At 43.9% G+C, this 13,739-nt stretch overlaps 1 protein-coding gene across 4 annotated transcripts in view; it reads left to right on the top strand.

Annotated features, from left to right (window-relative positions):
• The first annotated feature begins 6,231 nt into the window (after positions 1–6,231).
• The window catches only part of GPAT3 (glycerol-3-phosphate acyltransferase 3), a 40,169-nt gene continuing 32,661 nt past the window's right edge, over positions 6,232–13,739 (top strand). The window contains exons 1-2 of one of the 4 annotated variants that reach the window (XM_006110882.5): positions 6,232–6,367; positions 7,538–7,745. In XM_006110882.5, coding sequence (XP_006110944.3) covers positions 7,602–7,745 — 144 coding nt within the window. In that variant the 5' untranslated portion in view covers positions 6,232–6,367; positions 7,538–7,601. The other 3 variants (XM_006110884.5, XM_025181976.3, XM_014570769.4) reach the window with 3 other exon arrangements.

The raw sequence follows: 13,739 nt of genomic DNA, 5'->3' as shown, positions 1-13,739 counted from the left end.
CACCAGACCAGGATAGTAGCTTTTCTGCCCCAAACTCAGAACCTTCCCCACTACCCATGGAGAGCCTATAAGCCGTGGGGTGGGGAAAGTACTGGAGGGGAGGGCAGTCCCCAGACTGCATGGAGGGGGTCTGCTGGAGGCTGGGGCTAGCCCATGGAATCTCATCCCCCCTTGACCCTCAGTCAGTCTGCAGGCCACTGGGGGCAGCTGGAGGTGGGACAGATGTCACAGAGCCTAGCCCAACAGACAACCTGCATGCTGCTTGGAGTGGGTCACTAGAGGGAGGCAGCCACCAGAGCCTGGCCTGCAGGCTGTGTTGGCAGGGGGGAGCATTGCAAGCCAGGGACAATCCCTGGAACCTCGCCCTCCCCACCCCCAAGACAGCCTACAGTCTGCAGGATAGAAAGTGTTGCTGAAGGCCGTGGGTAGCCCCAAAGCATTGCCCCCCAGACCAACTGCAGGGTGGGGGAGCAGCTGGAGGGCTCGAGCGCTGCCTCACCAACAGGCTGCAGGATGGGAGGTGGGCACTGCCCCCAAACAAGGCCCCCCCTTGGAGCAACTGCAGGCCAGGAGGGAAGCAGCAGGCTGCCCCCGCAGAGTGCTGCCCCTCTAGTCAGACTGCAGGCTGAGGGGGGGGTGGCAGCTGGAGGCCAAGACAAGCCCACAGAGATCTAGACCCCAACCAACACATGTGCAGGCCCAGATTACCCCATCCTGGGAGGAGCTGCCATCTGGGGAGCATAGTCTCAGCCACTTGGGAGGAGCCACTGGCTGGGGAGTGCTGCCCCCGCACCCTGGGAGTAGTCTCACCAGAGCAGCGCTACCCAGCGCTGCCCCTCACCTTGAAGTCCCTGCCCTGAGTCTTGTACCTCCTACCTGTCTTGACTTCTGCACTCCAACCCCCAATTCTGAGCCCTCATCTTGAGTCCCTACACATCTCCCAACCCCTTGCCCTACCCCACTCACCCCATGTTCCTCCTCACCTCCGAACCTTCATACTAGCCTTCAATTTTTTTTAATATATAAGCATTCAAACACAGCATGTACATTTTTCATTTATTTCCCGCTCAAATTTACTTCAGTTAAAGACCCGAGCAATGCAGGGTAGATCTGTAGTATTTTCATAAGGTATGGAAGTGTTGTCAAGTGTGAAGGAGCGATCTTTCTAGTATAAGAGATCACAAGGCTTTGGGTGTGGATGGAGCAGGCAGGTTGTACCTCCACACCATAACCTTTCCTTATTATGTGATAGACTGCTAGGACAATTGTAATAGGGACAGAATATGCCCTGGAGCAACTGCCCCCTTTGTCCGGCCCCCAGTGGCAGGCCTGCTAGGAACCAAGGCATCTGGGTCCTATTCCATTCTCTGCCATTGTGTGACCATGGGCAAGTAATTTTGTCTCTCTGCCCCTCCCACCTTTTATCTGTTGGGACAGTAAGTTCTTGGGGGCAGGAACTAACTCACTATGTGTTTGTACAGTGCCTAGCACAATAGGGTCCTGATCTTGGCTGGGTCCTGCAGGCATTATTGTAACACAAAGTAAATAATAGCAGCTAAAAAGGAATTTTAAAACTAAGGCTAACATTAATACTAATGAATTTTCATATTGTTTAGAGGTTAGAGATGGCAGAGCAGTATAATGTAAAATTCCATTTACAGCTCAAAGATACAAAGTGAAGCTGAAAACAGATGACTCTCTCTATAAAGCATATCTATTTTTACAATGAATTATAGTCAATAGAATGGCAGAGGAAAAGTGTGGCCCACAGGTAATCAAAAGATGAATGAATGGAGAATTTCACTGAGTGGTTTAATGGCTACTTGCCATTTTTGAATGACAGCAGCTAAAAAAATACTGTGATAAATATGACAGACCAGACCTTATTTATTTGCAATAAAAAGATATTTACATGCAATTAAACTGATTAATATTCTGAGCCTGTGTGGCCTAACTGACAGGGGACAAATGACATGGTACTTTTTATTAGATCTGACCTACTGGAACCTGATAACATAAAAAACTTACCATAAAATACAAACGTGGGGCTGTTGCATGAAATCTTTTTTGTGAGTCAGTTGAAGAAGATTTCCTTTAATTCTGGAAACAAAGATTGCATTTTCTTTCCCCCAGTTCATCATCTCTAGAACTATTTTGATACTTTAAAAAACAAGAGTCTAAATAATCTGAAGAAGTGGGTTGTGCCCATGAAAGCTCATAATATCATCTACATATTTTGTTAGTCTTCAAGGTGCTAGTAGACTGACTATTTTTTTTTAAATATATAGATTTATCAGAATCAAAACATGAGAGGTAGAGTTTTATAGGAGTTGTACATCCTGGCTACGTCTAGACTACATCCCTTTTTCGTAAAAGGGATGTAAATTCGACGTATCACAATTGCTAATGAAGCGGGGATTTAAATCTCCCCCGCTTCATTAGCATAAAAATGGCTGCTGCTTTTTTTACGCACGGAGCTTTGTCAGAAAAAAGCACCAGTCTAGATGCGGATCTTGCGGAAAATAAAGCCTTTTCCGAAAGATCCCTTATCCCTCTATGAAATAAGATGTTTAAGTTGTTTAAACAAATGTGTTGCAATGGTGGAAAAAAAATGTTGCGTCTGAAAGCTGTAGGTAATTTTTTTTAAAGGGGTACTTTATAAAAAAAAGGTTGAGAAACACTGTGCTAAGCTTGTCCACATTTGAGATTGAGTCAGCAAACATTAATAAACGTAAGCCTTACAAAATCCATGTAAGATGGGTAAGGGTTGTTATCCCCAGTTTACGTGTGGAGAAATTGAGGCATAGAGACTTTCTTGGGATTTACTCAAGATCATACAACAGATCAAAGACAGAGCTAAAACAGAAGGCAGGAGTCCTCTCCACCAATTATTTTGCTTAAACTACTGTACTACAGCAGATGCAGTTCTGGGGGCAGCAGAAGGGGACAATGTCTTGCTATCCAAGGGCAAAGGCTAAGAGCATATGAGACAGTTTGGCAGCTGGGAAGGAACATGTGCATAGGGATCTCTTGCTTATGCTTAGTAAACCTTCCCCTCTGCAAGTCTCAGCAGTGTAGAGATCCATTTCCTTCTTCAGAGGGGTTTTTATTGCCCTTTTCTTTTGTTGTCTGAGCAGCAAACTCAGTTAGCAAGGGGAATCGATTTGCATCATTCATCTTCACCGAGGAGGGTAAAACAACCAGTGTCTTTTGTCCTATTTAATGTCTGCAATAGTTTGGAGTCAATAGTCAGGACATGACACCTTCTGTGGGAGATTAGCACTTCACAGCCGTTAATGTTTCTCTTCAGTCTGGTGATTTATACAGTCCCAGAGGTTCACAATGCAACCACTTAGATATGACCTTATGTTATGGGATACAGATTAATGCATCTAGCTACTCACAAGCATTCCATAAAATCTAAACATTAAATATTATTCCAACCCTAATATCTGTTGTAACAATACTGACACATAAGTATGCCAGACTGATTCCCTACATATCTGTTAATGTTCAGTTTAGACATGAGGTCCTTGGCATGAGGTGGTACCTAGTCTCTTAGGTTATGTCTACACTACAGAGTTTTTGCGGAAAAACAGCCATTTTTCTGCAAAAACTCACAGAGCATCTATACTGCAAGCATGTTCTTTTGACTGTAAATTGACAGTACATCGAAAGAACAGAGAAGTTTTTGTGCAATTGGTATTCCTCTTTCTACGAGGAAGAAGCCTTTTTGCTTTTTCGATGCGCTTTTGCAGTGTGGATGTGCTCTTGGGCAATACATTTTTGTGGAAGATGTCTTCTGACAAAAGGTTCTTGTGCAAAAAGCTTGCAGTCTAGACATAGCCTTAATGTCACAGGTTTTATGGAGAATTCCAGCTTCATTTAATTTAGGGGCCAGATCTCCATCTTGCAAAAATTAGTATAGTCCCATTAACTCCAATAGAGCAATGCAGATTTACTCAAGATAAGGTTCTAGTCACAGGGTTTCAGACAGAAAGTGCTTGTTTGCAAAATAGTTTTGCTAATTCAAGCTAGGCTAGGCTTAGCCTAAATGACAATTAGTTCAGAACAGTGTGACATAAATATGCCTTATTCCCACACAGACTACAGATAAAATGTAAGGTTGGAACAAGTTTGAAAATGATTTATCACTGCAAGTGCAGGTTTATAACCGCTAGCGTTTTTTTTTTTTAGAGAAAGGCCATAGTGCAAGGAGAGCAGTTTCTTTACAAGTCAGCAATTTTTTGTAGTTAACAACCAGTTATTCTTTGATCAGAATGCAAGCTATTCACTGAGAGTGAACTTTAACATCATTTATTACAGGGCTTTGCCAGCACCTCTGTAATTATCAGGACACTCTCAAATGACTGGGCATATTTTTCTGTACTGTACCTAGAGAAAAAGAAGAATCCAAGAACAAATCAAAAGCAGAATTGATTTTTTTCTGCTTCAGTATTGATGCTCTGCTCATTTAAAAGAAATATCCAAGGTGTGTGTGTGGTGAGGGGCAGGGAGACCCCTCCAAATTATAAAATAGCAGCTTGAGTTTGCATTTTCACCACCTTACTTAGGGCAGGTCTACAGCACAAGATAAGGGAGAAGATCTTACCATCCGATTTTGTGAAGTCAGAGGTCTGTGTCCTCACTGTGGGGAAGAATCAAATGTTGTCTGAAACATTACTGTCGATGCAGAGAGCTGAGGACCGTGGGCAGCTTTGCATTCTGGGCCATATGCACAGTGCCCACTGGGTACAAAACTCGGTAGCAGGTAGCTAGGGGTTCATGTTGGCAACGTCCCAGAATGCATTCCTTTACACCCTCCCCTCTTGTGAGAGATAGCGGGGAGGCAGTGTGCTTGCACCTTTTAGTGCCCTGGTTGCCTGTGCAGATGCTATAGCAACGCGAGCATGAAGCCTGTTGTGCAGGAAAGCATTGACATGCTCATGTGTCAAGTTCCTGGTGTGTGTTTAGAGACCATTGTGAAGTCCTCGGTGTCCATGGATAGAGTCTTGCAAATCTGTGGAGATGTGCTTAATATCTGCAAGTATCCGCATCAGCAGATGTGGATATACATGGCTCATTTTTGTGGATACGGATCAGGAAGTAAATTTTGTACCTAGAACCCTGCAAATGTGCAGATATCCACTTTATATCCACAGGTATCCATCCGCATGTAGATATGTATGAGTGTATGAGATATCTGAGGATCATTTTTGCAGATGCAGATGTGGATATAAATGTTGCATTCACACAGAGCTCTATCCCTGATTAGTCAATTATTGATATGTCCTTTAAATTTTTACTTTTAAAAATGATACAGCACAAATTATTAGCACAATTTTATATATATAAATACATACATTGCTAACTACAATTTGTGTACATATCTCATAACAATAATCAGGTTCAGAATAGTACTAGCTTTCATAAGGAATTTAACTTCACAGTAATATTATATAAATACAACCAGTTGATTGAATTGTGTATTTTTTTGGGTTTCTCTTTAGGAGTTTCTGGATCCTGATTGTCAGAGAAATATAGTAATAGAAAAAAAAATTCCCAGACGCCGGCAGCTTCTCTTTTCTTTGCTGCAGTCTAGCTAGCCATCTATTCAAGTAGATTAGGCTCTTTTCATGTCTGTATAAACCATTGCCTTGAGAAATTGTATTTTTCCAATTGCAAAATCCAGATTTGGTAAAAAATCACAGCAACTCCCATTCCACCAGGATTACCAGGGTGTGGATACAAATCAACAAGGAAAACAAATGGTCTTATCATGCCCCTCCTTAATTACAGGGTCTGAGTCAGAACATCTGTCACCGACTCAGACATAAATTCACTATGTGTCATTGAGCATGTCACTTAATATTTTTTCTGGTCTCAGTTTCTCCAGTTTACTGCAAACTGGAAAAATGTTACTTTCCTCCATAATGGAGTGGTTTGATGTGTACAGATAAAAAGCTATCCCTATAAACTCAAAGTGTTGATGATTCATTCATTCATTTAGTATGATTAATAATTACTTGTATTATTATCCCAAGAACTGTAATTATCCTTAAGCTATTCCTTCTCTGTTCTCTCTCCGATTGATTTTCTCTTTCCTATAAGGCAGAATGCTTTTTTTTTTAAACAAAAACCAAACGAAAGTCCAAGCAAGCAAGCAAGCAAACAAAAAAACCCAGGCTAGGCTGGGGTTGGAGTAATACAAAGTTTATGGTAAAACTGTCTCTCTGCTAAGTGAATTACGGTACACAAAGGCTGATAACTTTTCCTGTCTGTTGATTGCAGCAGAAGATATATATGAGCCAGCCCTCGCCTGGTATATTTTTCCTTAATACTCTTTGTGTAGAAAATCCTGAGACAGGTAAGAATTATGTAGTTATTGTATTATAATTCAGGGTAATGACCATTCAAATTATTTACAGCTGATTTCTTAAAAGGTTGATTTCTTAGGAGTTAAATGCATAGCTAAAGTGTTTTGCTTAGTGCTGTATGTTTTCATTTATCTTTTAAAAAATGGTAAAATAGCCTAAGGCCATTTTTTAAAAATTAAAGTTGCTGTTCGAGCTAAAGGCTGAATTGTTGGCAGTTATTTTTTTCCAAGAAGGAGAAGCCCCTTCTAGACATTTAGCAAGGAATGTATCACTCATGTTCTCTTTATAAACCCGGTCTTGTGTTTGTGCTCGCTTCCTTTCCAGAAGTCTTAGCATGCTGTGGCTGTTGAAACTTTTCTGGCCCGCATACCTGTTTAGAGAAGGGATCTCAGAGGCGCTAATTTAGCTGCAAGGCAACCATATGCTGTCTGAATGATCCTATGAGATGAGGGGAATTATCTTGAAAAACGCGTATCTCGAGGCCTTATGTGGACCTGGGGGAGACGGAGGAAAAACCAGCGAAGAGAGGGGAATCTCATTAAAGTTACTAGGTTGGAAGTAGGTTGAGGACTTTGAAAGTGCTGGGGATTTCTTCCAAACGGGCTTGATAGATTTAACGCGATTTTTTGAAGTGTCCTCTTACTCTCCCCCTTTTTCTGCTACTGAAGGTAAAAAACACCTCCCCCTGGAAAAAGGACAGGAAACTTTCTGGGGACAATCCACCAGGGTCTCTTCGCTGGGTCCCCACCCCAGAGGTGCATACGTGTGTGCCCGAGCATTGTTGTGCTGCAGGATGCGATTGAAACTGCTGTGACCTCACCCACCTTAGCTCTGCACTCAAGCCTAGTCAGTTACACCTGGGAGAGGGCGTGAGCCACAGGCAATTTGGATTCCCTCTTCAGTGCCCCCCGGTAGCCGCTCCGAGCGTATGGGACCCGAGGGGGGCACAGACCCCGACCCCACCTCCTCTCATCTGGGTAGACCCGCTGGATTTCCCCCACGTGCTGCAGTCGTGACCCGCTTTTGTTCCTTCCCTGCACGGCGGCCCTGCAGCTGCTGGCTGGCTCCGGAGCAGAATTAGTTAACGAGGTGGAGCAGGAGGGTGGCGGAGGCAAGGGCCGCTCTCGGGCTCTGACCATGTTTTTCCTCTTGCCCCTCAGCTGCCAGAGGGGATCCAGGAAGCCGCGGGAGAGACTCGCATCTGGAGCGGAGCTTCCAGCCACCATGGAGGGCCTTCTCATGATTGCAGCCCAAGTCATGTCCGTCTGGTTCACTCTGGCGTTTACACTGATAGTGCTGCCTTCCGTGTTCGGCCTGTCGCTGGGCATTTCTGAGTTCTACATGAGAATTTTAGTGAAGACCCTGGAGGTGAGTTGGTGGCCCTTAAAAGTGTTTACTTAATAAAAGGGGGCGAGAGGCTGGGGCGCTGCGTATTTCAGCGTCCTTAATATGTTTCCAGTAAAAACTTCTGGTTTGTGGCAGTAAATCTGCTGTGACTTTGGCATAAACACTTATTCCGTGTGAATCGGTTTCTCTAACCGTGTGAAACCGTGTGAATCGGTGTGAATCGGTTTCTCTAACTCAGGAGGGTGTGTTCTCCCTCTGCAAAACGTGTCCCTCTGCCAAAGGCTGGCTAGTCAAGACTAGAACACTAGTTCCTGGGAATGCTTTGTGTTTTACAATCGTAAATCCGAGCTAATGTTGCGCCTGGGGTCTCATGAAATGTCTCCCTTGCCACTGCTCCAATAAAGGACCTGACAGGCCCGCTATGCATACAGGAGATATCCAGGTGAAGTACAGGGCATCCCCACTATAAGTCACCCCAGTATACATCCGTTCCACACTACAAGTCATTGCTTATAGGAATGGATGCATTTTAGGTCCTATTTCCTGCTCTTGAGTCATGCAACCCCCCACCCCAAAACCCAATCAGTACAAATAGAAGTCAGCCGTGGGGAAAAAATTCACCCCCTTTAAGTTGTTTTACTATCAGTCCAAGTTTTTTGGAATATACCTTGGACTTATAGCAAGAACGGCCTGCATAGTCAGTGAAGGAGGTCAGCTCCTGCTTAAAAAGAAACTATTGTGAAACTCCAGAAATTCAGAGTCACTTCATGCCAGTTTGAACCAACAAAATCAGTTTCCTTGCTAAAATGTTCTGCTGTGTGTTCATCCACACTTGCAATAGCATAATAGTCAACGGTGACTGTAAAAGCTCCAACAGCCAGTGACTATTCTAAAATCGCATGTACTCACCCCTTGGAACCCTTGTCAGGCATCAACATTCTAGGCCAGGGCTACTCAACGCACTGCTCATGGGCTGCATGCGGCCCGCGGCCTGTTTGTTTGCAGCCTGCAGTGCAGTTTGGATTTACGGTGTGGTTTGGGTTGATAACTTTTAGTAGTTAAATTCAGAGTTGTTGACTCGAGTCTCATGACTTAAACTTGAGTCTGACTTAAGTCGCCTAGGTGACTCCACTTGAGCCTCAACTCGGGTTCATTGTTTGTGACTTGAGACTCGACTTGAGACTTGCTAATTTTGTTAAATCAACTTGGTGAAAAAATTGTCCTAAAATGCCGATATTGATGACTTGTACAAAAGCGACTTGACATTTTTTAAATTAAGACTTGAGACTCGACTTGGACTTGACAATGGCAACTTGAAGACAACACTGGTTAAATGCCTGGACCGTTGTGAAGCCAAAACAAAAAAGTAGTCCATATAATGGTCTTCTGTTGATATACATTTTAATAGTTAAATTCCTGGAACTACTCATTAATTAATTCCTGGAATTCCATTGCTCATTAAAAGTGCTGTCATATGGGTGGAAATTGGGTAAATATTGCATTTTATTAATATCAGAAGAACTGATTTAAATGTGGCCTGCATGTTGTGTAGTCTTGCCTTAATATTTGTATTCATGCCTGTCAGTGTGAAAGAAGCTATTTGCATGTATATGCAATCACACTTAATTTGTGGCCCATAGCATGTGTTGTGAGTATCGTTGTGGCCCCCTGTAGCTTTCAAAGTTGAGTAGCCCTGTTGTAGGCTGATATCCAGTCCCTGGATGGGGAAGGGTAAGAACATCATGTACCTTGCTTGCAGTATTCTGCCTTCCTCTTCTTTTTAACCTCTGACAACAGTCTTCTGTGCCAAGCTACTTATGAGTTATAATTAGGTGATCAGCTCTGAATCTCAGTCTTGCTGTCTATTGAATTCTTATATTTCCTAAATTTCTATGCTATCCAACAGGGGAAGGTTAACTTACTTTTAAATTAGTTTGATGAAAGAATGGGTGCATGTGTTTGCCACCTCCCAAGTAGGTTGTCCAACCAGTCCTGCACTATGATAGATACCCAAGCAGCTACTGAGAGAAAAATCTAGTTCTGATGTTCTATGGGGCACTTTCTTAAGGCTAAACTTTAAAAAATGCTCTTCTTGCCTCACTTTTCCCAGATGAAGCAAGAATCTCTGTTGGGATAGGAGCTTACTTTATATTGCCTTGACGTGTCCCTGGCACTTCAGTAGGATGTCCTGGATCAGACTCCTTGTGATGTAAATCACCACCCTGCCTCCTGTTGTGCTGTATTTCAGTCACTTGGCACCTAAATCCTCACAGTATTGGCACGGATGGTCACACACACAGCTTCTTGAAGTGATGAATTTGCACAGCAGTTCAGCTTCCTGTCTTCTAAATGGGGTATTTGTGAGGGCTGAACTCCTTCTTTTCCCCTGCCATTTTCCTCCTCTATGGAAATCGACCTCTCCAGGAGAGTGCTGGCTAGGGGTGGGCTGAAGGTGGAATGTGTGTGAAGTTCTAGAAGAGCAAAGGGGAAGGAGGAGCTAATGTTGTACCAGCCTCTTGAAAATGTAACTAGGGTGACCTGGGTAATCAGAAGCTGTGAAGCTCAACACTAGTCCAAGGCAAAATTGTGGAAGGACATCTTGGGAATCAATCCAGTAACTCATGCTGCCTCGCTTCATGCCACTCAACAAGGGTTTTATAGAAAATGGATCTAGTTACACTTGGCGCTGTTCTGTGAGGTTACCAGTTTTGCTGAGATAATGTATTCTGATGCCTTACGGAAGCTGGCGTGGGACCACACAACATTCTGAATTTTGTGCTGTGCCAAAAAGTAGCACCTATTAAATGGGTTTTTTAATACTGGCAGCTAGATCTCAGAATAACTTTAAATACATGATGAGTTATTTCTAGTGGGGGTCCCACAACCCAGCACTAGTTATTGAGGTGACTCAGAGGTATCTGTCACTTGCCACTTCACCAGTTGTAGAGAAGAATGAGGCCATCTTGGTAAACTGGCCTGACTTGAGTACTGCACATCTCTTAAGCTGGAAGGTGATACTTTCTAGGAGCAAAGAATGTGTTTCCTGCTGCTAGGATGAGGGACGGTTGCTTGGAAAGCAGTGATGCAAAAGTCATTGTGTGCTAAGAGGAGGGCATGAGGGAGAACCAGCTGAACATGGGCTGGTGATGTGGTGCCAGGACTGACTCTCAAGGGCTGTCCTCATATGTGTAAACAGGAGACCACTGAATAAAACAAGGGAGGCGTTACTCTGTATATGGAACTAGTGAATTCATTACTGCAGTACTGTGTCCAGTTCTGGTGTCGTCCTAAAAAGGCTGTTGACAACTTAGATGGATTCAGAAAAAGAGCTGTAAAAATGATCTAGCATTTGGAAAGCCTGACCTGGCGTGAGAGACTAATCAGCTCAAGCTATTTATGTATCCATTAGAAGATTTGCCCGGCATTGCTTGGGTCCTTAACTCAATTTAAAAATAAAATAAAATGAAAATGTACATGCTTTCAACCATTGCTCTTAGGTAGGGTTGGGGACGAGGGGCTCAGTGTGCAGGCTGGCCTGAGGAGAGAAGGACTATCCCTGCCCTCTCAGCAGCTTGGGGCCAGGTGAGTCGTGTCTCTCCATGGCCACTGCAGCTCCAGCAGGCACAGCCGGGGGAGGGGTGCATGTCCCCTGGCTGGGGCAGGTCCCGGTTCTTCTGCCCCCTGCACTCCTCAGCCAGAGTGAGGAATGCAGCAAATTGTGCACTTCCCCTCGCTTCCTGGTGAAGGGGAACAGCCAGCAATGTTTTTGTAATATGGGGGAAGCTTCAGCTCCCCACCACCCTTCCTAAAGTGCACCTGGGGGTGCAAGGCTCAGGGCTGGAGTGGTCCTGAATATGGTAGAGGGATGCACCACTAGTCAGCCCCTTTCATTTGTTGTGTGATTGTCTCTTTTCTGTATGAGAAGCAAGCCCATTCCAGTCACATCCCATTTTCTGGCACAACCAAACCCCTGACCTTGCTAGGATAAGAGGATGCTGTATATCCAATTTGGTGGTCCTGGCTCTTACCAATTAGGAGTTCTTATACAGACGGACAAACTCTTTCAAATATATAGGAGAAGAGACTGTCTGGAGTGACGTGACTATGGACAGCTTAGAATGGTGTTTACTTGTCTAGCAGATGAAGGTATAATGTTATCCAGTGGCTAGAAGCTGAAGTTAGAGGAACTTTGACTAGCAATAACCTCAAACCTTTAACAGTGAGGCTACGTCTACACTGGCAGCTTCTTGTGGAAGAACAGCCGTTCTTCTGCAAAAACTTGCTGGCTGTCTACACTGCACGAGCATTCTTCCAGAAGTAAATTTACAGTATAGCATTGTAAAACAGGGCTTCTTCCAGCAGAGTTATTCCTCTCCCCACAAGGAATAAGCCCTGTTGTGCAAGAGTTCTTCCAGAAGAGGTCAGCGTAGACAAGCAACATGAATTTCTTGCGCAAGAAGCCCCTATGGTTAAAGTAGCCGTCAGAGCTTTCTTGCGGAAGAGAGCGTCTACACTGCCAGGGATGCTCTTCCGCAAAAGCACATCTCTTGTGCAAAAGCACATGGCAGTGTAGACACTCTCTCTTGTGGAAGAGTTTGTGCACAAGAACTCTTCCACAAAAGAGTTCTTGCACAAGAAGCTGCCAGTGTAGACATAGCCTGAGTGTAATAATCATTAGAACAACTTGTGATGGGTTGGATCACAGAAATTCCTTCGGGGTTGTCCCACTAATGAAGCCACTGATGTCTGCCATCCTACCCTCTGGGGCTCCTCCCCTGAGCTTAGTAGGTGGGAGGCTCAAATTTCTTCTAGCCCAGGCACAGATTTGGGGGTTACCACCTTCCTGCAGAGCAATGTAGACCCTGAACCAGCTCAGCTCAGCTCTAGGAGGCCTTGGCTATAAGGCCTGTTGATAGTACCCAGGAACCCAAACCCCCAGATAAATCATCTTTTCCTGTGTAAAAGTTTTACTCAGAGAAAGCTCCTAGAGATGCCTGACCACTTTAGCAATGAAAGAGAGATGCACAGTGGTTGCTCCCTCCAAGGTAGCAATTATTTGCACTGGGCTTGATAATAAACAAAAGTATTTTTGAGTATAAAAGGTAGGATTTAAGTAACTGCATGTGAAAACAGCCAGATCAAAGTAAGTTACTAATGCAAAATAAAAAAAGCCAGCTAATCCTAATGAAATAAAACTTATTATGCAAATTCTTAAATAAACAGTAGTTCTAAACATTTTTCACAAGCTAAGCAGTCTCCTATCTCGAGCGCAATTCTTCCCCCTGATCAGTCTTAGATGTTTCTAGCAGGCAACATGGCAGGAAAAAGGGGGGGGGGGGTGTCTCCTGATGTCTGACAACTCCCCTTATTATTTGCCCCTCCCCATCTCATTTTTGACAAGTTGGGAATTCATTGTGCTCAGTTCAAACTTGTCTCACCTTGAGTGGAAAAGTATCAGATCCAAAATGGGGGTTCAACATCTTGTGGCCTGTCCACATGTCTTTGTAAGATCAAACTCAGTTTGGATTTACAAGAAAAACAAAACTATTCACAGGTCATTGACTTGATTTAGGCATTAAGTTCCTAAAGTACCACTACTGGCCCTCATTAGCACGTTTAGGATTAAAAATAGATTTACACTTAATTTTTAACTTCATTATACAAGAATGATACACAGAGCCGTCCTTAGGAGGCATGGGGCCTGTGGCACCTCCCCCCTTTCTTCATGCTTCTTTTCCTCCCCCCCACCCGCCCCGGTGCTGCAGGCTCCACCCCATTCCCCAAAGCTCATCCCTGCTCCACCCCAAATATCATGAAAGATAACATACAGAAACCAGTGGGAGAACACTTTAACCTCCCTGAACACTCAGTAATGGATTTAAAAGTAGCCATCCTTCTACACACACTCCCAAACCAGACTACAAAGAGAAACAGCAAAGCTGCAATTCATTTGCAAGTTTAATATGCTCAAATTGGGACTGAATAAGGACTTAGAATGGTTTTTCTCACTACAGA

This window comes from Pelodiscus sinensis, chromosome 4 (assembly GCF_052426305.1).
Source record: "Pelodiscus sinensis isolate ZL-2025 chromosome 4, ASM5242630v1, whole genome shotgun sequence".
In the NCBI taxonomy this organism is placed as follows: Eukaryota; Metazoa; Chordata; order Testudines; family Trionychidae; genus Pelodiscus; species Pelodiscus sinensis.
The sequence above is the reverse complement of the archived record's forward strand: the minus strand, read 5'-3'. Positions and strand labels throughout refer to the sequence as shown.